The sequence below is a fragment of the Rattus norvegicus genome, chromosome 1 (genome assembly GCF_036323735.1).
Source record: "Rattus norvegicus strain BN/NHsdMcwi chromosome 1, GRCr8, whole genome shotgun sequence".
Taxonomy (NCBI): domain Eukaryota; kingdom Metazoa; phylum Chordata; class Mammalia; order Rodentia; family Muridae; genus Rattus; species Rattus norvegicus.
This window is the reverse complement of record NC_086019.1, coordinates 205,837,602-205,864,188: the sequence shown is the minus strand read 5'-3', so window position 1 is coordinate 205,864,188 and position 26,587 is coordinate 205,837,602. Positions and strand designations below refer to the sequence as shown.

General features: G+C 48.4%; 1 protein-coding gene across 11 annotated transcripts in view; it reads left to right on the top strand.

The window, feature by feature from the left end:
- The window catches only part of Deaf1 (DEAF1 transcription factor), a 33,679-nt gene that overhangs the window by 918 nt on the left and 6,174 nt on the right, over positions 1-26,587 (top strand). The window contains exons 1-11 of one of the 11 annotated variants that reach the window (XM_006230582.5): positions 53-2,950; positions 3,217-3,314; positions 4,151-4,280; positions 4,536-4,682; positions 5,069-5,208; positions 6,138-6,203; positions 12,039-12,165; positions 12,566-12,694; positions 13,020-13,148; positions 16,004-16,251; positions 24,681-24,770. In XM_006230582.5, coding sequence (XP_006230644.1) covers positions 2,917-2,950; positions 3,217-3,314; positions 4,151-4,280; positions 4,536-4,682; positions 5,069-5,208; positions 6,138-6,203; positions 12,039-12,165; positions 12,566-12,694; positions 13,020-13,148; positions 16,004-16,251; positions 24,681-24,770 — 1,338 coding nt within the window. In that variant the 5' untranslated portion in view covers positions 53-2,916. Of the gene's footprint in view, positions 1-52; positions 2,951-3,216; positions 3,315-4,150; positions 4,281-4,520; positions 4,683-5,068; positions 5,209-6,137; positions 6,204-12,038; positions 12,166-12,565; positions 12,695-13,019; positions 13,149-16,003; positions 16,252-24,680; positions 24,771-26,587 lie in introns of those variants that run through there. The other 10 variants (XM_063275622.1, XM_008760014.4, NM_031801.2 and 7 more) reach the window with 10 other exon arrangements.

Sequence of the window (26,587 nt, the reverse complement as noted above, 5' to 3'; positions counted from 1 at the left end):
CTCCCTCCCTCCCTCCCTCCCTCCTTTCCTCCCTCCACTAGCCTGGCTCTGCACTGTATACTGACTTGTTCCTTTCTCTTGTGTGAGTGTGCCTCTCTGCTCTTTGTCTTTTTTTTTTTTTTTTTTTTTCGGAGCTGGGGACCGAACCCAGGGCCTTGCGCTTGTTAGGCAAGCGCTCTACCACTGAGCTAAATCCCCAACCCCTGTCTTTTTTACCTTTTGGAACTTTCTCAGTTTCTACTACCTGCCTTGTCCTCTCCTGCTGCTTCCTGGGAGCTGATAGCACAGATGGGTCAGATATGAATTCTGTCCTGGAGGTGTTCCAGGTATGGTCAGCAGCATTACTGCTGGTAGACCTGTCTGTCTCAAAGGCCAGTTCAGGTCTAAGTGTGACCTGAGCAGGGCAGGAGAGTTATCCAAGGCAGGCAACCTTTCAAAGTTAACGATGCAGACACCAGCCTTGCTTAAACATAGTGGCATGAGAGTCTCCATGCTGCATCTTCTAAGTCTTTTCCTATGCAGATATCCCTCCTTCATTACTTAGCTTTCCATTTTGTTCCTTCTGTTTTCTTGACACATAGAGCACCCCGATTCTCATGTTTCATGACAAATAGAGCCTTGAGCTAAGCTGTATCACCCTGTACAGGTGACACCACACCACACTGCCTCCTACAACTCCACTAAATCCCCCCACCCTTTGACCTTCCTGCGTGTTGAACTCCCTGCCAGTTGGAGCTCTGGATTTTATGCTTGTCTACCTGAACCCTTGGAAGACCACCATTTTGCCATGCTTCTTGTTTTGTTATTTCCAATATGAAGCTGCAGGCTTGGTGTTGGGGTTTTAATCAGGGCACATCAGAGCTGAAGCTTAACTCTAGGTGGGTGTTTGTTCAGACCATTAGGACTGGAGCACAGTGGTGGAGAAGCCTTGGTTCTGCTTGTTTTCTGCCCTATTTACCTGAAGTCTAGATCCAGTTACAAGAGTGAGGGAAGCTTCCTAGAGCTTTTTTTTTTTTTTTTTTTTTTTTCTTCTTTTTTTCGGAGCTGGGGACCGAACCCAGGGCCTTGCGCTAGCTAGGCAAGTGCTCTACCGCTGAGCTAAATCCCCAACCCCCTAGAGCTTTTTAAAAGAAGATATATATTTATTTTTATGTGTATATATGTGATTGCAGGTGTCTGCAATTCCTTATGGAGCTAGAGTTACACATGGTTGTGAGAACCTAACATGGGTGCTTGGGCCTCAGAAAGAACAGTGTGCTTGAAATTTCTGAGCCATACTGCTCTCTTCCCAGAGTTCTTTTTTTTTTTTTTTTTTTTTTAAGTTAATGTATTTAATGTGTGTGGTTGCTTTGCCTGCATGTGTAGATATACCACATGTTTGCTTGATCCCCGTTGAAGTCACAAAAAGGCTTCTGTTCTTTTGGAACTGGAGTTATAGGGAGTTGTAAGCAACTATGCGGCTGCTGGGAATTGAACCCAGGACCTTCAGAAGAGAAAACAGTATTCTCTTTTTTTTTTTTTTTGGTTCTTTTTTTCGGAGCTGTGGACCGGAAAACAGTACTCTCTTAACTGCTGAGCCATTTCTGGTCTCTTTCCTGGAGCTTCTTTCTTTTTCTTTTTCTTTTTTTCTTTTTCTTTTTCTTTTTCTCTCTCCTCTCCTCTCCTCTCCTCTCTTCTCCTCTCCTCTCCTCTCCTGTCCTGTCCTGTCCTGTCCTGTCCTGTCCTGTCCTGTCCTGTCCTGTCCTAAGACAGAGTCTCTCTGTATAACCCTGTTTGTCCTGGCACTCTGTAGATCAAGGTAGGCTAGAACTCAGATATGCCTGCCTCTGCCCTGAGTGCTGGGATTAAAGATGTTTGCCTTTGCTGTGTGGCTTTTCCTGGAGTTTTTTTTTTTTTTTTTTTTTTTTTTTTTGGACCTGGGGACCGAACCCAAGGCCTTGCGCTTGCTAGGTAAGCGCTCTACCACTGAGCTAAATCCCCAACCCCTTTCCTGGAGTTTTTTTTTTTTTTTTGGTTCTTTTTTTCGGAGCTGGGGATCGAACCCAGGGCCTTGCGCTTCCTAGGTAAGCGCTCTACCACTGAGCTAAATCCCCAGCCCCAAGTTTTTAATGCTCCATTTTCAACCATGAATTCTGGGTTGACATTGGGATTTGGGGCCATGGAGTTTTTATCCTCTTTTGCATATATTTTTCTGAGCTCAGGAAGGAAGTATGTTTGTGGTGACAACAGAGAACTGCATCTGTGCTGGGTGTATACATGTGTGTATATGTATGTATTAGAATTTTAGTGATATTTATGTATCAGAAGATTTCTAACATCGTGTTGTAAGTTTTTGAAGTCAGATTATACCAGGTAGCTCAGCGCTAACTGAGTTCCTTAATTAGGTGTACCCCACATATGGATTGGTAATGGACAGGAGCTAGAACAGGTGCAAGGGGTGCAGGTTGGTCAGGGCTGGATTAATGGGGCTGTCAGGACTCCAGTTGGCATCCTTGGGTATTTCCCTCATGCCAAAGGCTTCCCTGGGTACTGGGCATTTTAGAATGCTGGGTGGCAGACAGAACTGTTGTAGAGATCGGGAAGGCCAACTGCAAAGGATAGTAGTAGGCAGTAGGATACAGAAGAACCCAGTGACACTGTGGCAGGACGCCTCAGGGACATGACACATCTTCGTGCAGCTGTTCTGTGCAGTTACTGCTGGTAGACCTGTTTGCCCCAAGGAGTCAAGTTCATGTTGCAGGAGTGGCTGGCAGGTTGACGTGTCTTTCAGGAGGAAGAGTTTCTGGGGAAGGATGTCATGGAGACCCCAGACAGTGGACACAAGACTGTAGGATGGCCTGAGCTATGGCAGTGGAGAGGGATGAGGCTGGACTGGAGTCTGCCATGTCTTGATCGACAAGGAGGTGTCCTAGACCTATGGGACTTGCAGCTTCTTTGCAAAGGGAGAAAGGCCAGTGGTGGAGTGGGAATGGGGGGTCATGGTGGACATTTTTGCTGCATGTGAAAGGCTTTGGTGGGGAAGGGTAGAGATCTCCCTTTTCTGGGAGAAGCAAGTGTTTTAGACTGGACTAGAGATGTCAGCAAAGCATTAACAGAAGTATTAAAATGTCTGGGTGGACATGGGCACTTTAAAGCTTCACAAGTAAGAAAGACCTCTGCTCTTTGTGCTCTCCCTTCACTGTGTGTGAAGTTTCATTCTGTTCCATTCTCTTGTAGAAGTGACCACAGTGACTGTGGCCAACGTGGGGTCCTCTGCAGATAACGTCTTCACAACATCAGTGGCAAATGCAGCCTCGATATCAGGACATGTCCTGGTAAGCTGTTCTTGGGTGAAGCTCAGGGTTCCTGGCCCCTCTCCTTAGAGTTCTTGACTTCTCTGCCCAATCCACGAGGGTGATCCTCATTCTCAAGACCCTCTCAGGGTTTAGATGTGAGTGAACACCCATAGTTCTTGGATCCATGGGGGACCTATTTGCCTCACTGTGCTCTCAGGCAAGACTCAGTTTAACCTGGGACTTTAACGTGAAAGGTGCAGTATAAATCTAGAAAAAGGTAGAGAGCTAGGAGAAATTCTTACGCTGCAGTCAGGCCATCCTCCATGCCAGCTGGCCTTGCAGCCTGTGTTCTACCAGGCTCAGGGTGCTCTTAGCCCACACAGCATCTTCTCAGTGCCTGGCTTTCCGTTGGGTTCCATAGACACACGAAGAATGATTGTATCTGGCCATCCTGCTCCTTTCTCCGAGGCTTATAGTCCATTAGTCCTTTCTTGTGTTCAGTCCTGCAGGTTATCAGCATCTATGATGCCTTCAGTAGCACCTGTGTCCAAAATCAGAGACCTTTTATGGCTGTCACACCTTCCTGCTTTCTATGTGCAACCTTCAGGAACCCTCCTTAGGCAAGGCAGACTTGCTCAGTGTCCAGAAAGCAGCTGTGCAAATGAACACACAGTATGCTTCAGTTCTGACAGACGTGCACACACTTAACAGCCTTTGTGTCTTCTTGCTTCTATCCTTGTGTACCTTGGGGTTGTCTGAGGAGAGGATTTGTGGGCCTAGGTGCACATCCCCTCTTGCTGTAGGGCCACATTCCATTGAGTCAAGTAATGTGCTGCAGCCTATCCTAGAGCTGACTAGAGTGCCTTTCCTTCTAGTCTGGTAGGACAGCCCTGCAGATCGGGGACAGCCTGAACACTGAGAAAGCCACACTAATAGTTGTACACACAGATGGGAGCATTGTGGAAACCACCGGGCTGAAGGGCCCAGCAGCACCTCTCACCCCAGGTACCTACAGCTCCTGACCCCAGGCCTTGTGTGTGTGTGCATGTGCGTGTGCTTGTGTTAATTTGAAAACTAAATCGAGGTCTATAGAAAAGGCAAATTTTTCCAGGCAGAGAAGGAATGCTGCCCATGGAGGGCTGGCACTACCCTTTAGTGCTCTCCTGATGTACCTGTGAGGGGCTTGGTGCTTGGGGATGGAGCAGCATGGGCTTTTCTGGTCATTCTGTGCTCTCATCCTCATAGCCTCTCTTTGCCCAGGTCCTCAGTCTCCTCCTACCCCACTGGCACCTGGCCAGGAGAAAGGTGGTACCAAGTACAACTGGGACCCTTCGGTGTATGACAGCGAGCTGCCTGTGCGCTGTCGGAACATCAGTGGCACGCTCTACAAGAGTCGGCTCGGCTCAGGTGAGGCAGCACTTGGCTATCATCATTCCCCAAAGAAGACTTTGTTCTTCTGTGTGACCCTCTTAGTAAACTGGGGCCCAGGAGGCCTGTCATGTGCAAATGTGGTAGAGGAGACGGGTGTGAGGACTGTCAGCCCTGCGTCCCTGGAGCCACTCAGACCACTCAGATGACAGAGGACCCCTGAAGTGGGCTGATGCTCACTGGAGACCCAGCGCAGCATGCAGTGACCGTGGACAGTGGATTTGAGATAACTTGCCAGGCAGTGTATTGGGTGATTAGAGGCCATGCAGGGCAGAGAAAGAAAAAAGGCAGAAGGAACTGATGTCATCAAGGCAAGCCAGCAACAGGCCTTGATGAACTCTTAGGACCAGACCCTTTCATTCCAGGTGGCCGGGGGCGGTGTATCAAGCAGGGAGAAAACTGGTACAGCCCAACCGAGTTTGAAGCCATGGCAGGAAGAGCCAGCAGCAAGGACTGGAAGAGAAGCATCCGCTATGCGGGCAGACCCCTGCAGTGCCTCATCCAGGTATCTGTTGGGACCACGCCAGCCTTAGGATGAGCAGTGGGGAGTGTCCAGAACATGGCCCCAGACAGGGACTGATGCCGAGCGCTCACAGTATGACCATCTTGATGTTCTTGTCCTGGGTGTGTGTTGCAAGTGACTCAGAGAATTATTGTGGAGGGCAGATGGGGTAACATTGGCACAGAAGACGGACAACTCAGACACATGGGAAGAGAGGTCGAGAGTCAGTGGCAGGGCCCAGCCACATCTGCCTTCCTTTTGCTCCACTTTCACTGCAAGGAAGGAAACTTTTTTCCTCTAGGTTTATTATTTTATGAGTGTTTTGTCTGCATGTGTGTATGTGTGCCACATGCATGGTACCTGTGATGTCAGATTCCCTGGGACTAGAGTTATAGACAGTGTGAGGTGCCATCTGAGTACTTAGAATTGAACCTTGGTCCTCTCTAAGATAATACATATTCTTTTTTTTAACAAGCAAACCACTTGGTTTTGCTTTTCTCTCTCTCTCTCTCTCTTTTTTTTTTTTTTTCCCGGAGCTGAGGACCGAACCCAGGGCCTTGAGCCTGCTAGGCAAGTGCTCTACCACTGAGCTAAATCCCTAACCCCAGTAATACATATTCTTAACCACCACACCCACCTTCTAGCCTGAGGAAAAGACTTGATTTTCTGCTCCAGCTCAGCTCCCGACTGTGGCTATACAGTGTCTCTGGAGTCTCATTCCTAGGGAGAGAGACTCAAGCCTGCTGGAGCACTGTGCAGACAAGAACTTTCCAGAAGTGATTGTATTTTATGCTCAGATTTTTAATCTTGGTGGTGGGTGCAATATAGCATTGAACAACTCCCTAATTTCTATATTTCTGTTATATGTATAATATATCTATATAGTTCTACATTTGAACCATATGATGTCTATATCTCCTTCTCTCTTTCAGGATGGTATTTTGAACCCTCACGCTGCCTCCTGCACCTGTGCTGCCTGTTGCGATGACATGACTCTAGTAAGTCACTGGGTGTTGTGCTTCCTGCCTACAGAGGTGCTGTTCCTCCTTTTCTAAAGTCTGTTGTCTCTGAAGGCTGCTGCATTCACTGGGTAGAAGGTGACTGTAGGGGAGCCCAGGACACTGAAACTGGAAGGCTGTATGGAACCAGGCGAGCCCGGGCCATGCCTTCTCTAAAGTGGGTACAGTAACCGTGCATGTGCCACCTCTTTCAACATTCGTGTTGTAATATTACACCAGCCAGGCCTGTAGCATGAAGTTATCATTCCAGCTACTAGGGAGGCTAAAGCAAGAAGATGGGTAGTTTAAGACCTTCCTGATTTAGAGTGAGTTCTAAGCCAGCCTGGGCAACCTAGTAAGAAGTCAGAGATGCTGGTCCATGCCTTTACTCCCAGCACTCAGGAGACAGAGGCAGGTGGATCTCTTTTAGTTCAAGACCAGCCTGGCCTACAGAGTGAGTTCCAGGATAGCCAGGACTACACAGAGAAAATTTGTCTTGAGAAAAAAATAAAGGAAAGAAAAGAAAAAGAGGGAGGGATATAGCTCAGTGATAGAGCACTTACTTCACATGTGAGGGCCCCAAATTCAGGAAGCAAAGCCCCTACTTTATCAGGGATGGATCTTTTAATGTCCTTGAAATACCTCCTCATTTAAAATTCGTAACTGACTCAAGAAGAAGCATGATATTATTGATTTTGCTAAAGATTACTATGTAGCTTGATGCTAACATGAATATATTACGTTTGTTTCCACTCTCCTTAGTATTGCAAGTTATTATTATTTTTTTAAGATTTACTTTTATTTATATTAATACTCTATAACTGTCTTCAGACACACCAGAAGAGCACATCAAATCCCTTTACAGATGGTCATGAGCCACTGTGTGTGTTGCTGGGAATTGAACTCAGGACCTCTGGAAGAACATTTGGGCTCTTAACCGCTAAACCATCTCTCTAGCCCACAAATTATTTTTAAATACTGTCTCAGTTAGGGTTTTACTGCTGTGAACAGACACCATGACCAAGGCAAATCTTACAAATGACAACATTGAGTTGGGGCTGGCTTACAGATTCAGAGGTTCAGTCCATGATCATCAATGCAGGAAGCATGACAGCATCCCAGCAGGCTTGGTGCAGGAGGAGCTGAGAGTTCTACATCTTCATCTGAAGGCTGCTAGCAGAATAGCTAGGGTCTCAAAGCCCACTCCCACAGTAATACATCTACTCCAACAGGATCACACCTTCTAATAGTGCTGCTCCCTGGGCTGAGCATATATAAATCATCACATTATCCTTAATATAAAGTAGAAGCTGCCTAGTTATGATTTCCTTGCTTTAGTTTCATTTATAATCTGGTAAGTTACTAATTGATAATAAAAACTTAAGCCAGGCATGGTGGCATATGGCTGGATCCCAACACTTAGGAGATGGAATGTCTCTTATTTAGGGTTCCTGTTGCTGCAAAGAGACACCATGACCACAGCGACTCTTAGAAAGGAAAACATTTACTTGGGCTAGCTTACAGTTCAGAGGTTCAGTCCACTATCGTCGTGGCGGGAAGCGTGGCGGCTTGCAGGCGGGCATGCTGCTGGAGAGGCAGCTGAGAGCTCTACATCTGGATCGGCAGGCAACAGGAAGAGAGAGTGACACTGGGCCACACTTTCTCCACTCCCTGTGGGACTGTGCGGGCCATTTCCATTCCAATCACCACATGGAGTGAGGTGAATTGCCACAAGTTGAACACCTGCCTGGTGTCTTTTAAAAATGAGACCCTGTTTTTAAAAATTAGAGAGGCTTTAAAAATATTTGTTTTGGGGGTTGGGAGGATTTAGCTCAGTGGTAGAGCGCTTGCCTAGCAAGCGCAAGGCCCTGGGTTCAGTCCCCAGCTCCAAAAAAAAAAAAAAAAAAAAAAAAAACAAACCAAAAAAAACAAAACAAAACAAAAAGCAGATAATTATAAAAATATTTTAAAGAATATTTGTTTTGTTTTATGATTTTGAGCAGAACAGCGCATCAGATCTCGTTGACCTGGAACTATGGATGGTTGTGAGCCACCTTATGGGTGCTGGGATCCACCTTGTGGGTGCTGGGATGCATCTTGTGGGTGCTGGGATCCAACACAGGTCCTCTGCAAGAGCAGCTGTGCTCTAACACTCAGTGCAGCTCCTGAGAGAAAAAAAAAAATTTTTTTTTTTTTTTGGTTCTTTTTTTCCGGAGCTGGGGACCGAACCCAGGGCCTTGCGCTTCCTAGGCAAGCGCTCTACCACTGAGCTAAATCCCCAACCCCCTGAGAGAAAATTTTAAGACATTCTTTTAATTTTAGCACTTGAGAGGCAGAGGCAGGCAGACCTCTATGAGTTCAAAGCCAACCTGGTCTACAGAGCAAATTCTAGGACAGCCAAGGCTGTACAGAGAAACCCTGTCTTAATATTTTTAGACTATTTGACAGTTTCCTAAGTTTCTACAATGTGTCTTGATCACACACACACACCTCTGACTCCCCCTCCTGCTCCCTTGTGCCCTCCTAGGCATGTTCCCCTTTCACCTTCATTTCCTCTTATCTTTTCATAGCTCAGTGATTTCAATAGTGCTGTCCACATGCATGTGAGTGTGGGGCAGAAAGACATTGTAATTGGAGAGATGCTGTAAATACCAAGTATACTTAATTTTTTTTTTTCCGGAGCTGGGGACCGAACCCAGGGCCTTGCGCTTGCTAGGCAAGCACTCTACCACTGAGCTAAATCCCCAACCCCTATACTTAAATGTTTTATTTGCTTGTTTTTGACACAGACTTACTGTGTATCCCTGGCTGTCCTGGAACTCAGTATTTAGACCAGACTGGCCTCAAACTCAGAGATCTGCCTGCCTCTGCTTCCCAAGTGCTGGGATTAAAGGATTTGTCATTATGCAGAACTTATTTAATTTTAATGTAATTCTACTATAAAAACCTTAATGAAAATAATATAATCTAAACATCATTAAAAAATACCCAAAACAGGGCTGGAGAGATGGCTCAGTGGTTAAGAGCACTGACTGCTCTTCCAGAGGTCCTGAGTTCAAATCCCAGCAACCACATGGTGGCTCACAACCATCTGTAATGAGATCTGATGCCCTCTTCTGGTGTGTCTGAAGACAGCCACAGTGTACTCATATAAATAAAATAAATAAATCTTTAAAAAAAAATACCCAAAACAAAAATGGGGGTCAGTGATGGCTCATGCCTTTAATCCATCACTCCATAGGCAGAGATAGACAGATCTCTGTGAGTTCAAGGCCAGCCTGTTCTACAGAGTAAGTTCCAGAATAGTCAGCACTACACAGAAAGATTCTGTCTCAAAAAAAGCAACAAAAACCCAAAAACTCAATCAAACAACACTAATGGGAGATGGTCAGAGATTCTGAGGTATCACAGGGATTGGTCTTTCAAGGGCTTCAGGACACAACACAGAACCATTGACGTTGCTGTAAAGCACAAGTCTCTAGGTATCAATCTCATAAAACATGGTGGACTTTGTGAAAACTAGAAAGGGCTGATTGATAAAGGCAGTCAGCAAAGCCTGGACACGTCGAGTCGTGCTGCCTCACCGGTGGGAGGCTTAGCATAGTGAGGGAGTTAACTCCCCAAACCGACAGGCCCCGTGTAGTCTGAATTTCAGCAGGATTCTCTAGGTACAGAGATCCCAAAGTTTATATGAAAGGGGGAAAAAGAATAGCCAAAGCAGTTTTGAAAAAGAAGTCTCAAAGTCAGGTAAGGTAGCACATGCCTTTAACCCCAGTACAGTAGGCAAAGGCAGGTGGATTTCTATGGATTAGAGGTCAGTTCAGTCTACATAGTAAGTTTCAGGCCAGCCAGGGCTACATTATGAGACTCTTTCAGAAAAAAATTGAAAAAGACAACTCTGGGGTTGTCAAGCTCATGTGACCGTGGGCTTGTGCGAGTTCTCTATTGCAGTGGTAATCTTCAGTGTGTCAGCGGGGAGGATCAGGGACCTCTTGAGAACTGAGCAGAGTCCAGCGCCAACCCCAACTTTCCAACATGTGCTGAACCATTGGATGTTTCTGGACAAGGAATGAACTTTGATCCAAAATACACTGCAGATAAAAGTGAATTCAAGTAGCAAAGATCTAGCCAAGAGAGGACATGCAGTGACATTTTAGAAGGAAACACATAAGACTATCTTTGTGACATAGGGTTGGAGCCAGACTTTAAGACATGGAACCAAGGTTACAGTCATTAAGTACTGCTCAGTAGGCTGGGCTTTGTAGGATTTTAAGCTTTGGTTTCCACCAGGACAGCATTTTCAACCTGCAGGTCACAACCCCTTGTGGGTTGAACAACCAGCCTTACACAGGGGTCACATCATCTCAGATATCCTGCATCTCCTCTGATGAACTGTCTTTGCTTGATGATGAAGAGACTATAGGGATGTCTGAAGCCAAGAATATTTTGAGAACAGTGGGAAAACTGGTAGCCACACCAGAGCAAGAAAAGCAGCAGCCAAGAAGACCCTGCTCAGGTTGAGAGCAGGCTCCAGAGGCTTCCTTCGACAATGCTAAGACAATGGCTATTTACATGCGAGGAGTCTGTTAGGAACTCTGGAGCCCTAAAGTTGGCACCTGCTAGGTAGAGAAGCCAAGGACAGAGCCAGCCAGCTAGGCCTACTTTTACCTGAAGCATCTGCACACCCAGGTTGAACTCAGAGGTCGTCAGTATCCATCCCTGCCACAGTGTGTCGCCCGTAAGTCTGGTTCTCAACTAAACTAAGAGAGGGAGATGAGAAAGAAGCACAGCCCACACAGCACAGTAGCAAAGAGCAGCTGTAGCCAGGCGAGGTGCACGTTCAGATGCCAAAGAACCACATAAAGGGGGGAGGGCTGGGGATGTGGCTCAGTGGGAAGAATGTTTGCCAGTGTGCACAAAGCCCTTGCGTCACATAAATTTCACACCTATGTCAGCACTCACCAGGTGGAGGTATGTGCTGGGTATTTTTAACAAACCTAGAAGAGGGGATCTTAACTGAGGAATTATTTATATCGGATATTCTGTGGGGAGTTCTGTAAGGGATTTTCTTGGTTAGTGATGATGTGGGAAGGAGACAGGGATCAAACTCAGGTTTTCAGTCTTGGTAGGTTTGGTGGCAAGTGCTGTCATCCACCACTGAGCTGTTTTTATTTTTGGGACAGGGTCTCACTATGAGGCTGGTCTAAACCCCACAGAGATCCACCTGCCTCTACCTCCCGAGCGCTGGGATTAAAGGCTTGTGCCATTTTGCCTAGCCCCTGAGCTTTTTCTTTTTGAGGTGGGACCCAGGCTGGACTTGGACATGTGGAGTCTCACACTGCAACCCAGGCTGGACTTGGACATGTGGGGTCTCACACTGCAACCCAGGCTGGACTTGGACATGTGGGGTCTCACACTATAACCCAGGCTGGACTTGGACATGGGGCAGTTCTCTTGCCTCTGCCTTGGGTGTTGACATTATAGGCCTGCGCCATGCCTCCTCCCAGTGCTGCTTCCTTGAGTTACAGATGGCTCTGCACGACTTTCCCACTGCTGGTGACTTTCATTTCAGGCTGTGGGTTTCCTTGTTCTCCTTTACTTGGGCCCACTTCCTTTCTTCTAAGAATCTGAAGCTACAGATGTCGAGGATGTGAGCTTGCCTGGCAGCAGTGCTGTTCATGCATTTCTTCAGGAAATGTCTTCTCTGCCATTTTGAGGACTCCCGTGGGCTTCTGCTCCCTGCAGTAGTAATAGAGTCACTAATTTGATAAGCAGTGGGAAGCAGGTGGTGTCCTTCAAATGGTGCCCTTGGTCAGCTTTACATTTCTCCCCCAGAGTGGCCCTGTCAGGCTCTTCGTCCCCTATAAAAGGCGCAAGAAAGAGAATGAGCTGCCCACGACTCCAGTTAAGAAGGATTCCCCCAAGAACATCACGCTGCTCCCTGCCACGGCGGCCACCACCTGTGAGTGCTACAGAGCAGAGCAGTGCTTTGCTGAGTTGTCATCCTGTCCTTCTACCTAATGAGACAGTCTGACAATGAAACATCTTTTCCTTTGATTCAAACTGCAAAGTATTTTAAAACTCATTTACATTTAACTTTCTGGCTGGAGCACACACTTCCCTGGCCCCATAGTCAGACTTGGCAGTGTGGATGGAGGCCTGAGCCCCACCCTCTGGCTCTTTTCCCTAGGAGCCACGGTGACTTGACTTCCTGATGTCATACCATGTGTGGGCTATGTCCCTGTGTCTGCTTTGGCCCAACTCCTGGGTTCTCTCTGAAGCCTGCACCTTTGCAAAGAGCAGTCATGCTTCAGGCCCAGTGCCTGACGTGGCCATGAACAACACCCCCTTTGCCTTTCCAGTCACTGTGACACCCTCAGGACAGATCACTACCTCTGGAGCACTAACCTTTGACCGAGCATCCACTGTGGAGGCCACTGCTGTCATCTCTGAGAGCCCAGCCCAAGGGGATGTCTTTGCAGGAGCCACAGGTAAGTTGTCTCGGGATCTGTCTTGTATGTTCCCAACTCCTGTGCTGGTCTCTGTTGCCTGGCCCCTCAGTAGAGACCTTGAGCAGGACTCTTTTGAGAGGAACCTGGTGGGCTGGGAGAAATAGTGCTGTGACAACATATGGAGCTGGAGACAGGTGGCATTTGTATTTCTTCAACCACCTGAATCCCAGTGTGTCACCAATTCATAGTAGATAGTCAGGTTGCTTGGCGGCCACCCAGGGCCGGGGTCTCTGGAGTGAGTATGCAGCTATGGGGACTTAGAATTAAATCTGCTGTGCTGAGTCTGTCTGCCTCTCTCTCTCAGTGCAAGAGGCAGGCGTGCAGCCCCCCTGCAGGGTTGGCCACCCTGAACCCCACTACCCTGGCTATCAGGACAGCTGCCAGATCGCCCCGTTTCCAGAAGCTGCATTGCCAACATCACATCCCAAAATTGGTGAGTATGAAAGAATTATGTGCATGCAAGCTATAGTCCTCAAAATTATGGTTTTGTTTGATTTTCATTCTTTGTGTTGCTGGGGTGGAACCCAGTAGCACCTCATACATGCTGGATGAGTGCCCTACCTCAGACCCAGTGCGCCAGCCTCAGAACTGCTTCTTGTGAATGAAATAGGGCTCGTGCTGATGTGTTTGCTTTTTCTCTTGAAGTTCTGGGTTAGGGTCGACAAGTCTTCTGCCTGTGTTTTCAAATAAAGTTTTATTAGACACAACTGAGCTGTTCACTCACATACAAGGTTTCTTTTGTTTGCATCGGGCTGCTTCTATGGTGACTGACAGGACCTATTGTTGGTATTGTCGGGTCCACCCCAACAGAACTGTGGGAGCAGACTGTCCGTGCCTTGATGAGCCATGGAATCAGATCGAGCTGTGACTGGTGTGAGGGCTGCCAGTTTCTGTGTCCCCATAGCTGAGAGCTGAGACGGCCCTCTCTCTGTGGGCCCCTTGACTTTGGGTTTTCACTCAGTGGCACATCTTAGGCCAATTTCTGTGTCAGTATACTTTTTTTCCGGAGCTGGGGACCGAACCCAGGGCCTTGCGCTTCCTAGGCAAGCGCTCTACCACTGAGCTAAATCCCCAACCCCTGTCAGTATACTTTTTAAAGGTACATGTTATGGATAAAATGTTACCTGCACCTTCCCCTGCTGATGGGCATTTGTCAAGTTCTTCAGCATCGAGAAATTTGTCTCCAAGAGCTGAAGACAAGATGGAGTCCTCCCCTCGCTTCCTTCATCACCTTCCCTTTAACCTACCTGACCTCTTCCGTCCGTCAGGCTCCTTCAGACTCCACTGCTTCCAGGCCGTGTCAGCCTCTTCCCTGTCTCTGCTGTGGGCTGGGTCCCATCCTGCCCTAGGAGGGTGTGCTCTCCCCTGCTCGTCTTGGCACTCAGCTTGCAGGAGACCACAGATATTTAGTAACATTAAAATAGGGTTTTAAATAGATCTCAAACATTCGAAAAATTTGTAAATATAACACAAAGAACTTCTTCCTCCCCCTAAACTGTTTACGAGTAGTTGCAGGTATTACCCGACATGCTTCAGTGTTTTGTTTCCTACACACACAAAAGATGGTATAAAACTGAGGAATTAGGTCAGCATTTACTAGTCACCCATGAGCCGGTGACTGGTGGTCCCCAGTGGCAGGGTGAGCTCTGTCCCGTTGACACCTGGCCTTTCACCTGCCTGGTTGGAGGTTATCAACACTTGTTGTGTAGCGTGACCCTTACCCTGGCACTGTGACGTTGGCTCCTGTGGAATGGGTTGTTAGTGATGGGGCAGGCCTGTGATAGGGGCTGCCTGGGATCCTGTGCCTTCCGAGCCCTGTCTTCTTCTTGCTGAGGGTAACCCTGACGACTGAGTAAGGGTGGGGAAGTCTCATGGGAGGTTCCTGAGACCACTGAGATCTGCAGTGCCTCTTCACCCTTCCCACTACGTTGGCTATAGGGCTTCCCGTTTTAGTCAGTCCTAATGGCTGCTGTCCTGACTTCTGTTCACACTCCCAGACTTAGAGCCCTGTATGAGGCAGCAGAAGCTGCATAGGTGGTCTTTGTGTTACTTGCCCTTCACTGCAGGGGCTTTCTGGCTTAACTGGACACTTGAGGTTCATCCCAAGTTTTTCATTAGTCAGTCTGTCTCTGTCTCTGTCTCTCTGTCTTTCTCTGTTTCTCCCCCTCTCCCCACCTCTCTCTATGTGTGTATAGTATAGTGTTCCTTTCTGTTGTTTGACTCTATAACATGGTCTGGAACTCTCTATGTAGGCTGGCTTTGAGCTCACAGAGATCTACTTCCCTCTGTCTTTGGAGTACTGGAGTTAAAGTCATGCACCATTGTACCCGGCAGTGTGGTTTTTTTTTTTTTGTTGTTTGTTTGTTTGTTTGTTCTTTTCTTTTTTTCAGAGCTGGGGACCGAACCCAGGGCCTTGCACTTGCTAGGCAAGCGCTCTACCACTGAGCTAAATCCCCAACCCCCGAACTCAGGTTTTTATGCTTGTGCTGCAAATGCTTTACTCACTGAGCAACCTTACCAGCTCCCATCCCAAGTTTTACGCCCCCTCTCCTTCCAGAAGCCACGGATGTGTCTGGCCTATATCACAGAGGTTGGAACTGTTGAGTACAGGCTTTTGGGATGACTGGGTGCCTTATCCAGCTCAAGGGAACTGGAAAGAGGCTTTGTACACTAGAAACAGCATTCTACAGAAGCCCTGACGTGTGGGATTCACCGCCTGTCAACTTCCAGACTTCTCAGTAGACTAGAGTAGAAAGCGCTTTATACCCCGCCCCCCCCCCCACATGCATCTCTATTCTGGACCCACCTGCAGAGGGAGTTCAGGTGCAGTCTAAAATCACAGTGCGTTCTGGTCCCCGTCTGCCTCTCTTTGTGGCTTTCTTTTCCAGCTGTGACTCTCACTGCCTTAGCTACTTCCATACTGACTGCAGACCCCAGACAGACTTTCCAGATAAGCCTTGGTTTTCCTGTGTGTGGTGCTGGCTGATGAATGTCTCTGTTCCCTGCCCAAAGTGTGTTTGCCCTATATCTGTTTGCTTGTATGTTTCATGGCTGCCCCTTGTCTGGGTGAGTGTCTTGCCTGCCATTTCTCTCTACTGTCTGTGAGCTTCTGCTGCAGGCCTTAGGTTAGAAGCGATTGGCTCTCGGGGAAGGCTTTTGGCTGACAGCCTGTGGGAATGTGAGCAAGAGTGGGGGCGCTGTTCATCTCCAGTGCATCTCCTCACACCGCGGCTGTGGCTAAGCTTGGAAGTCACTAATCTCTTGTTTATCCCACATTCTACATTCCAGTCCTGACATCGCTGCCCGCCTTGGCCGTGCCGCCCTCCACCCCCACCAAAGCTGTCTCTCCCACCGTGGTCAGTGGGCTGGAGATGTCAGAGCATCGGAGCTGGCTGTACCTGGAAGAGATGGTCAACTCCCTCCTCAACACAGCCCAGCAGCTGAAGACGTTGTTTGAACAAGCCAAGCAGGCGAGCTCTTGCAGGGAAGCTGCTGTGACCCAGGCGAGAATGCAGGTTGATGCAGAGAGGAAGGAGGTAATGTAAGCTCAGGCCTGTACCATCATCCTCCCCTGACCCTGGGATAGCATGTGAATACATGGTATTCATAGGTGTTTCTACATTCAGGCTACTTTGATGTAGTAAAACATGTCTCATATTTTAACTTGGAAAGTGTTACTTGGTGTGGCTCTAATACATAAGCACACACTGTCTTCCATCTGCCGTTGCATTGCCCTGTGTTCTGTGGGCCATGGAGGATGCTATGACCTTGCAGCCACCATGTTTTCCCTGTAGCTTCTCAACACCAGAGCCCAGTGCATTCAAAGACAAATGGCTATTAGCAAAATTCAACCACAGTAAAATGCCTATATCCTGTTAATCATCAGCCACACTGGTGAGGACAACTACCCTAGTGGCTCCCAGTGTCACCCCGGGCGTTCCTACCCCTTACACCACCCTGATTTCAGTCGCCAGAGGTCAGGGCTGAGCAGTGCAAAGCTCCACAGCAGCGCAGGGCCTGGCAGCCTCCTTCTCCTCTCTTGTGTCCTTCACTCAGCACAGCACGTGTGTCATGAGGTCCGTTTCCGTCAGTTATCCTAGCAGCAGTTGTGGAGACTTTCCTTTCCCCCGCAGAGATCTGAGAAGCAGTTGATGGCCTGATGCAGGCCGACTTTCACACTTAATGTAGATCCCTTAGAAGTACGTGGGATTCTCAGGTAGATGAGGACTTCCTGTGTGTCTGCAGCTCTGGAGACTGTTCTCTGTGGGACGTTAGCTGTGTGTGCTTATTTTATGTGGATTTTGTTTCTTTTGTTTTTGAGACAGAGTCTGTATAGTCCTGGCTACCCTTGAACTCAGATCCACCTGCCTCTGCCTGCAGGCTGAGCATGGTTAATGCTGAAATTAAAAGTATATACCACCACACCCACCTTGGTGTTTTAAGACAAGGTCTCATGGAGCCCAGGCTGGCCTCCCACTTGCTATACAAATGAGGCTGGCCTTAAACTTGGGGTCCTCCTCCCTCCAACCTCCAAGTACTGGGATTATAGGCATAAGCCACGGAGCCTGGCTTGATTTTTGAGGCAGGATCTTCTATTTAGCTCAGACTGGCCATCTCATGGTCCTCCTGCCTTGGTCTACTCCATGTTGGTTTTCAGGACCATGTCACCGTCTCCTGCTTAAGTTCATTAGGGTTCATTGCGTGCTGCAGTGTGTGCTGTGTTTCGATGAACATTGCTATATACTCGATAGTGTCTCACTTCCTCGGGTTATTTCAGCCTTCTGCAGCATCCTTAGGTCACAGTAACTGACACTGTTTACCTCTTCAGGCTTTCCTTCAGTCCGAAGCGCTCCGGGATACATGTGATCATACATACATGCAAGTGAAACACTCATACACATAGAGTCATAGGATTTTAAAATATATTAACAAGCACGTGGGAATCAGGCAGGTGGAGCTCTATGGGTTCGAGGCCAGCCTAGTCTACATAGTGAATTCCAGGAAGGCCAGAGCTATGTAGTGAGACCCTGTCTCAAAGAAAAAAAAACAAACAAATAATAAATAAATAAAAATATATTGAGAAAAAGAAACCACTAACCATCAGTTGGCTACAGTGGCTGGTCCTGTACTGAATCTGGTGATGCTGGGAACAGGCCCTGAGTGCTGGTGTGTGACAGAGTCACACGACTGTTGGGAACAGACCAGAGGGAGATAAAGAACCCTGTCACCATCTGGCTCCTGGGTACACAGCCCAACATATATATGATGACTTTGATAAATGTGCTGGCCACAGCAGTTAGTCCCTGAGCTCTTGTGCTGGAGGGTTCTGAACTAGAGGCCCTACTGGCACCTCAGTAGACATGGACGCAAAATCCTATAGGAAGGCTCTATACATGGGTCCCTGAATGTACGAAGTGGGAGGAGGAGGGAATCGTGGTGAGCAGCTCAGGTGTCTTCTTCTTACCTGTAGAAAAAGTATGGATTTTCTTGAAATTGGCTGAAACACTAACACCTAAACTCACCAACTAGCATTACTGAACTTGCCTTCTCTGAGCCCATGCTCTCTGAGAAAACAGTCGCTTGCCATCACAGTTTAATTTGCAAGCAGTCCTGCTTGACCACAGCCTAGGAAGTGGAGGTTCAGAAGGCAAATGGTGCTTGTGTTGGGGTGGAAAGATCATGTGGGACCCTTTCCACTAGGGATTGTGCGCTAGGCCCAGCTGAGAAGCCTCACTGAGGGGCTTGCAGGAGGTAATGCAGGAGTTAGTTTAACATGGCTGGAGGGCCCTGAGTCTGCCAGCTTTCACATTTTATTTGGAATTTTAAAAGAGATCAAATTTAGCCTAGCTGAAGCAAGTTGTTACAGGATTTTGTTTGTATATGTGCCACTTTTAACACTGAGGTTTTGTGTATGAGTGATTACATGTGCACAGACTAAATGAACAGGGCAGAAAAGCAGATGCCCTTGCCTGTCAAGGACACTGTGTCCAGCAGAAACCAAGCTGGCTGAGTAGCCGCAGGGTCTTCTATTAACCCATGCATCTGAGAGCCCTTCCTACGTGCTGAGCGTTTAAACGGTACAGGTATGGGAGGAGCTCGTCTGCTCAGACCTTGACAAGGAAGATCTGTTCTTGCCTTCTCCAGAATGAACTTAGCATTCACTTTTGTAAGTCCTGGAGAAGAAGCATGGCCTCCACTATTGTCTTCCTGGCTGCTGACCAGGGATGCCACTGCTCATCCCTGAGGGATCCTTTCTATACAACAGTGGGATGACTACCTTGGGAATGCTGACCTCATAGACTCATGAAGGAGCTGTCCCTAGGGGCTGGGTAGAAAGACAGTTATTTCACAGGCATTAATCCAGTCACAGAGACACCTGATCAAGGGATAGAAAGGCACAGACAGAGCTTAGGCATGGTGATGGTTCACACACTTCTGATTCCATCAGCGACTGAGTGCAAGGAAAGCATGGGCTACGTAGCAAGTTCAAGCCAGTCAGGCAGCATAGTTAGAGTACTTGGCTTTCTCCCCATAGCCAGCTGAGCTGACCAGGGCCCTTTCCAAGGGTTTCAATTTGGTGTTTATTAAGCAGCTAGGCAAGAAATCCATAATGCTTTCACTTGCTCATGGCCTCCAGTTAAGTCAGTCCAGCCCAGGCAGTCCTGCTTTGTGATGAGTCTGTGGATTTGAGGATTTTGTCTTCTTCCCTTGCTTGTCTAGGAGACAATCACACCTATTCCATTTTTCTTGTTGAGCCCCAGCTCCTCTGAGGGAGGATGCCCAAGGCTCCCTTTTCATGGCTGGCACCTGAAGTGATGACCCATTGTAGGAACAGCCCCTAGGCTTCTGTCCACTGGCTCGTTCATCTAGTCATCCATCTACTGGAGCCTCTAGCCTGGCCCACTGGCCCACATAGAGTAAGTTTGTGTCAGCCAGCACATAGCACACACATAACACACAGCGTACAACACAGAGCATACAATGCGCAGCACATAGCACATGGCACACAGCATGCAGCACACAGCTGTCCTTTTTCTTTTCAGCTTAGGTTTTTTAAAGATTTATTTATTTTATGTATACAAGTACACTGCAGCTGTCTTCAGACACACCAGAAGTGGGCATCAGAACCCATTACAGATGGTTGTGAGCCACCATGTGATTGCTGGGGATTGAATTCAGGTCCTCTGGGAGAGCAGTCTATGCTCTTAACTGGTGAGCCAGCCCTCCAGCCCCAGCTCTCCTACTTTCAGTTATCAGGCTTCAGGTGTGTATGTAGGCCAGGTTCTGGCGGCTTCTTCCAGTGCCCAGATGCCAGCCACTGCTTTCCTTTCATCCTATGTAGCCTGTGGAGGCCACGCCTTCAGAAAAAGAGCTGCTGCCTTTAAGGGACAGGCCATGGTGCTGGACAAGGGGCCTTTGGAATTCTGCCTGGATGGGTCTGAAAGGAAGAATGTCCTTCACCCCAGTCTGACCTCAGACTGCACTTGTGAAGTAGGTGTTCAGGGAGGGGATGTGACATCCCTCCTTTCCGTGTCCTCTGAAGAGCTTTGGGAATGCTCCTCCTGAGAGTCACCATTCTACCTGCAGCTTTTCCATCAGCAGAACTTAGACGACAGCATCCTGGACAGTCTACCCCAGTGCTGCTGCTTTCTGACCCAGAGATAGGGACGGTCAGAGCAGCCCGTAAGGCACAACCGTGGCCAAGCACCACGAAGGCTGGCCCTCACTGTCTCATTGCCTTTCATTCCCACTTGGTGCCATCGGAGATCTTACACAGATGCACACACACACCTTTCTTTCTGGGTTGCTGTGTAGCCCAGGCTGGCCTCCTTCATCTGCCTCCCAGGTGCTAGGACTGTCTATATGTACTGAATTCCAAGGCACCTCACATGCTTTTTGGTTTTGGTTTTGAGACAAAGGTTCTCTATGTAACCCTGGCTGTCCTGGAACTTGCTCTGTAGACCAGGCTGGACTCAAACTCAAGAGATCCACCTGCCTCTGCCGCTTGAGTACTGGTATTAAAGGCATGTGCCACCACCACTTGGCTATCCTTATATGATTTTAATAGACTGGAAAAACGAGGCTATGGCAGGAGCTGCATGTCTGTCTGTCTTCTACCCGTTTCACCTGCAGCCTCCCCAGCAAGCATGCACACAGAAGGAACAGGCTTTAGACACTGAAGATGGATTGTAAACTGCTAGTGAGAGTCAGGACTAGGATCTTCGTACGATCTTTGCTTCCCTTGCCATAGGGAGCAGGGTCCTTCAGAAACAGACAAGGCCAGACGGCGTAGACCTGCTGGGGTTCTGTGAACGGATGTCTCTGAGAGGACCAAGCAGAAGCAGGGCTGCCTGGAGATCTGAGGGAAGTGGCTTCGCTTTCCCCAGGCCACCACCAGGCACAGGACTCAGTCATATGATCTTGGGGTCAAGGTGTGAGAGACAAAGATCTTTACTTCATAATAAAAATACAGGAGACCTAGGATAGCAAGACTGAAATAAGCCAAGTCAGGCCTTAGCCTGGACAGAAGGAAAAATAGCTACTGTGCAGATTTGCTGCAAAATGGTGTTTAGTCTAGTCCCTGGTGCATTTCTCTGGCTCTGAACTTCTCTTTGCCTGAGTCCTTCAGGGAGGAACACACCTAGTGTGGAGTGTGGCTCCCTCCTTGAATTCTCCCATCCTGTCGGCTCAGGATACAAAGCCATATCTAGTACCTGCCCCAGGGCTCAATCGTCCCTCCTTTTTGATCCCTGGACTCAGTCACATAGCAGACTCCCTGTGACCTTTCAACCCCAGGATGAACTGAGAATACCCAGATAATCAGCTGCCAGCTAGGGCAGACAGGCTCTGAGCCTCCTGCACGTCTGCCCTTCTCTGGAGAACTGTAGGTGTGTCTGTAGCTGAAACAGATTCACACCATTCACTTCTTAGGCATGGGGAGGGCAGTGAGGCGGTTCAGTGTGTAGACATGCTTGCTGCCGGTTCAGTGTGTAAACATGCTTGCTGCCGGTTCAGTATGTAGACATGCTTGCTGCTGGGTCTGATGACCCGAGTCTGATACCAGGAACATGCTGGAAAGGGAGAACCGATTCCTGCAAGCTGTTCTCTGACCTCTGCATGTGTACCGTGTATGTATGTTCAGACATTTACACGATGGAATAAAAATGTGAAAGCCTTCAAAGAAGTCAGGAGCAAGGAGAAGATGGATTCCTGAGGTTGAGGCAAGCCGCGTGTACAAAGTGAGTTCCAGGCTAGCTACAGCTGGTTATCTAAGGACAAGGCAGTGAACTCCCCTCCTCCCCCCAGCATTGGCAGGTCCCAAGTTCAAGTTAGGACTTAAAGAGCATTTGCAGAACTGATGACAAATACATTGTTGAGTGATTTGGGATTAGTGAGAGTGTATGGGTGACTTTTCATCTTCTTCCTTGGGTCTTCTGTGGGGTGTTCTCAGTCACCTGTGACGTACAATTTGTATCATTGAGAAATGAGTGGGGTTGGGGATTTAGCTCAGCGGTAGAGCTCTTGCCTAGGAAGTGCAAGGCCCTGGGTTCGGTCCCCAGCTTCAAAAAAAAAAGAGAAATGAGTGATGCCTAAAGCAGTGGGTGGCACAGCTGGTCCTTGTTCATTTTCCGGCCACGTTGTAAGTTGACATTGAAGTCGACCTGGGTGCTGTGCCAATCGACAGTTCACCGGCCCTCACTCTAGGGCACAGGGTCTAAGTACCCATTCTTTCTGGGCCCCCCTGAGTGTGGGCAGGTGTTAGCCATGATACTGGGACGTGGTTCTCTAGAGGCCCCAGGCTCACACCGGGCTCTGCAGACCATATGCCCTAGAGGAAGTTCTGTGGCCTCTACTGGAGGTCACAGTGGTGACCCTCTTCTATTCAAGCTCATCCACGGGAAGCCACTCTGTGGTTTCAAGACTCTGTAGGTTTCTAGGAAGCTCAGGGGACCTTTCTGAGGTTGCTGTGACAGCACAGATGGCTGTCACTTGTGTCCCTCTGCTGGCATGGTGGAATGTTGTCTCTGAATAAAGACACTGATCTGGGACCCTCTTCCATTTTTTGAGGAAAGCCGCAGCATTAGTACAGAAGGTCCCTGTTGCTGGCACAGGCTGTTCTCCAGGAACCTGTCAATCATAGCCTCTTGACCCGCCTCTGAACACACTGCCAGCTCCAAAGTGAGATTCATCGCTGCCTTTTCTGTGCTCAGGGCTGTCTGGGGCACACACGCCACCCCAGCACAAGAAGGGGGTGGCATTTCCCGCAGCTCTATAGGCCAGGATGCTCCCCTCTTCTCTACAGCTCTGAAGTCTGGCAGGTGTCTGTTGGACATGCTCAGACTGGCTCTCCTCACAATGGAGTTCGCTGACAATGCTTCAGCAGGAAAAACACATCCTATCTTACCACATCCTGTACTCAGCGGCAGTTCTTGTAGCCTGGGCTAGGATGCCTGCCATTGTCTGTTCTCTCACCCTCTGCAGACTTGAACACTGAACAAGTTCACCTAGGAGCTCTCCTGGATGAGAATCAGGAGTTAACCAACCAATTTGTCTCCTGCCCTATTGATCTGTCTGGTCACATATTTCTGGTTGTAGCTAGACCCCCAGTCCTCCCCATAGTGCCTTCCCTGACTCAGGCCAATTCTGTCTACATAGTTACAGACTTTTGTGCAGTGTTTTGTCATTTAAGGTGGAGGCAGAGTCTGGAGGCTTGGTACAGACCTGGAAGCCAGGCAGCTAATTCAGGATCCTTGTGCAGTTAATGCTTTCTAAAGGGAATGAGGTACTGATGCTTTACCGATAGGAAGATAGTGGTCACAGTAAAGACCACAGAAGGAAGCTAAAAATCAGAACAAGCACCTACAAGTAACTATTCCAGTGTACCTGCAAAACCAGTGATCAGCGTGGACTGAGTAGATGTGAGCCCAGCAGTCACATCTGTATATTGTATATGTTGGTCACAGCAGGCTGCTGCCCATTACCTACCAGTGTGGCTCTTTTGGCCTATGTGACCCAGTACCCTAATGGATGCCCTTCCCAACTCTGTAGCCCAGTCTCAGGTTTTCTTGTTCTCTCCATTCTTTTTTTTTTTTTTTTTTTTTTTAAGATTTATTTATTTATTATATATAAGTACACTGTAGCTGTTCAGACAAACCAGAAGAGGGCATCAGATCTCATTACAGATGGTTGTGAGTCACCATGTGGTTGCTGGGATTTGAACTCAGGACCTTTGGAAGAGCAGTCAGTGCTCTTAACCGCTGAGCCATCTCTCCAACCCTCTCTCCATTCTGGAAAGTGTTAACAGCAAGCTCACAGTTGCCAAGTGCCATACGTAATTAGTTATTTCACAAAAATAAGTCACTGAGAGGTTGTTTTCAGCACTTCCATTTATTTTCTTTTTTTCTTTTTTCTTTTTTTTGGAGCTGGGGACGGAACTCGGGGCCTTGCGTTTGCTAGGCGAGCGCTCTACCACTGAGCTAAATCCCCAACCCCAGAACTTCCATTTATTAACCACCTTCCACTAATGTGACTTAAAGAAAAGTACAGGAAACACTGGGCCACTGGTGCTCTTTCAATGAAGTGACGGAAGAGCGGCATGGGGGAAACCCTGGGCATGCTCAGACCACTGGGGATACTAGACCCACACTGCACACCGAGCTGACACACTGCAGGCAGCTCAGAGTTTGCAGAGCTGGGCCCTGCATGTCTGCAGGCTGGGACCTCAGACACTCAGGAGGAGTGCTGAGGGTTGAGAACTTTTCCTAGCGTGGCTTTCTGTCCCCTCACGGCTGACATTCTGCTTCGCAGTACAGAGTAAGCTCAGGTAGAGGGAAGCCAGTTCTACAGATGATCAACCCTGGGATGGACAGTCCACAGCTGTGCCTAGTGTCTCTGCTGGTCGTGGGTGGCTGCCATGGAGCCTAGCGCTTGCTGGGACGCTGACACTTGTTTGTCCTTCTTGCAGCAGTCATGTGTCAACTGCGGCCGGGAGGCCATGAGTGAGTGCACCGGCTGCCACAAGGTTAACTACTGCTCTACGTTCTGCCAGCGCAAGGTAGCGTGCCTGCTCACATGCCTGCATCACCTCAGCCTTCTCACATCTAGTGTCCTGGACAGGCGCCTACACAGGTGGACTCACTCCAAGCACCTGCAGGCCAGAACGCTGGCTTCAGGCTCGTGGTCCGAGTAGTGTTCAGAACAGTGGCTGCTTGGAGCTGCCTTCTGGATCCTCTACAGAAGGACAGATTCCCCTCGGAATACCCAGCAGGCTCCCTCACCCCACCCAGCCCTCCCACACACATCTTGCTGGGTCCGGGTTCTCCCTTCCCATTTCCGCAGGCTCCCAGCTGGATATGTGAGGTGAAAGCACATGGCCCGTGGTACTGCACTGGGCAAAGTCCACTGGTAAGGAGTCTCACCATGTCCAAGCCCAGCAGGCCTCACAGACATTGCAAGAATGGTCATCCAGTGTCACTGTTTATATTAATCATTGACTCTTAGAACAGCAAAGAGGTTTTTTCCTCTTTTTCTTTTCTTTTTCTTTTTTTTTTTTTAAACATTTTATTTATTTATTATATATTATGATTACACTGTCGCTATCTTCAGACACACCAGAAGAGGGCATCAGACTCATTTCAGATGGTTGTGAGCCACCATGTGGTTGCTGGGATTTGAACTTAGGACTTTGGGAAGAGCAGTCGGTGCTCTTAACCACTGAGCCATCTCTCCAGCCCTCTTTTGTTTTTTGAGACAAAAGGTTTCTATGTAGCCCTGGCTCTCCTGGAATTTGCTCTGCAGACCAGGCTGGCCTTGAACTCAGAGATCTACCTGCCTCTGCCTCCTGAGTGGTGGCATTAAAGGCACACCCCACCACCGCCTGGCCCTTTTTATCTTTGAGACAGAGTCTCTTATATTTCAGGCTGCTATAGAACTCCATATGTAGTCAAGAATAACCTTAAGTTATATTTTTGAGGCAGGGTTTTATGTAGCCCAGGCTGCCCTTACATAACCTCCTGTTGCCTCCTTTTCTCTGGTGCTTGGATTTGAGGCTTGCTACCACCCCTAGCATTAAAGAGAGTTGTTTGCATGTCTAACCTTTTGATATTGTGACATAACGTTGTCATTGACAAAGTACACACTCAAGAACTACATAATCAATAGTGGCGGGGAGGGGGTGAAACAAAAATCTCATGCGGTTTTAGATAAGTTTATGGTGTTGGGCTACATCCATACTATCCTAGGGCGCAAGTGGGCTGTCAGACGAACACCTAGAGCATCATATGCTTAAGTGTCTACCCTCCCCAGAGCACTCTGGAGCAGTAACCTCATCATTTTTACTTTTCCCAAAGTCTCAGCCCATGCTCATCCTAGGAAGTGCCATGAAGCAGGGTCTGGGTTGTGGCAGCTACTGTGGCCTCGCTGTACTCTGTTGAGTCATTTGTGTTCCTCATGCCCTACTGACTTACTCGGTTGCTTCTTTTTTGCCTAATCCGTGTTTTAAAGATGTAGGAACCTTAAGAGCTCCTCTGTAGAGCAAGCTCAGTAGCCACTGCAGCTTCAAGCTGTGTCTGCTGACCCTCGGCCTGGTGGCTCGCTGCAACCTGGCTAGCTAACACAGTGTGGACATGGGGAAACAGGCACGAGGGTGGCTCGAAGAGTGGGCATGTGCCCCTCCCCCTGAGGTCTGCAGGTATCTGAGAGCTTCCCCTGTCACAAGGAGAGTTCGGTGCTCCACCCTGATGGACTCCTGGCCGTCCTGGCTGCCCTGGAGCCATTGCCTCCAAGTTCTAGAGGGGTGGTATGGCCCGTGTTCTCCAGACATCTCTAGAGCTGCACTTGTCTCCAAGGGGCCAGAGATTTGGGGAACAAAAT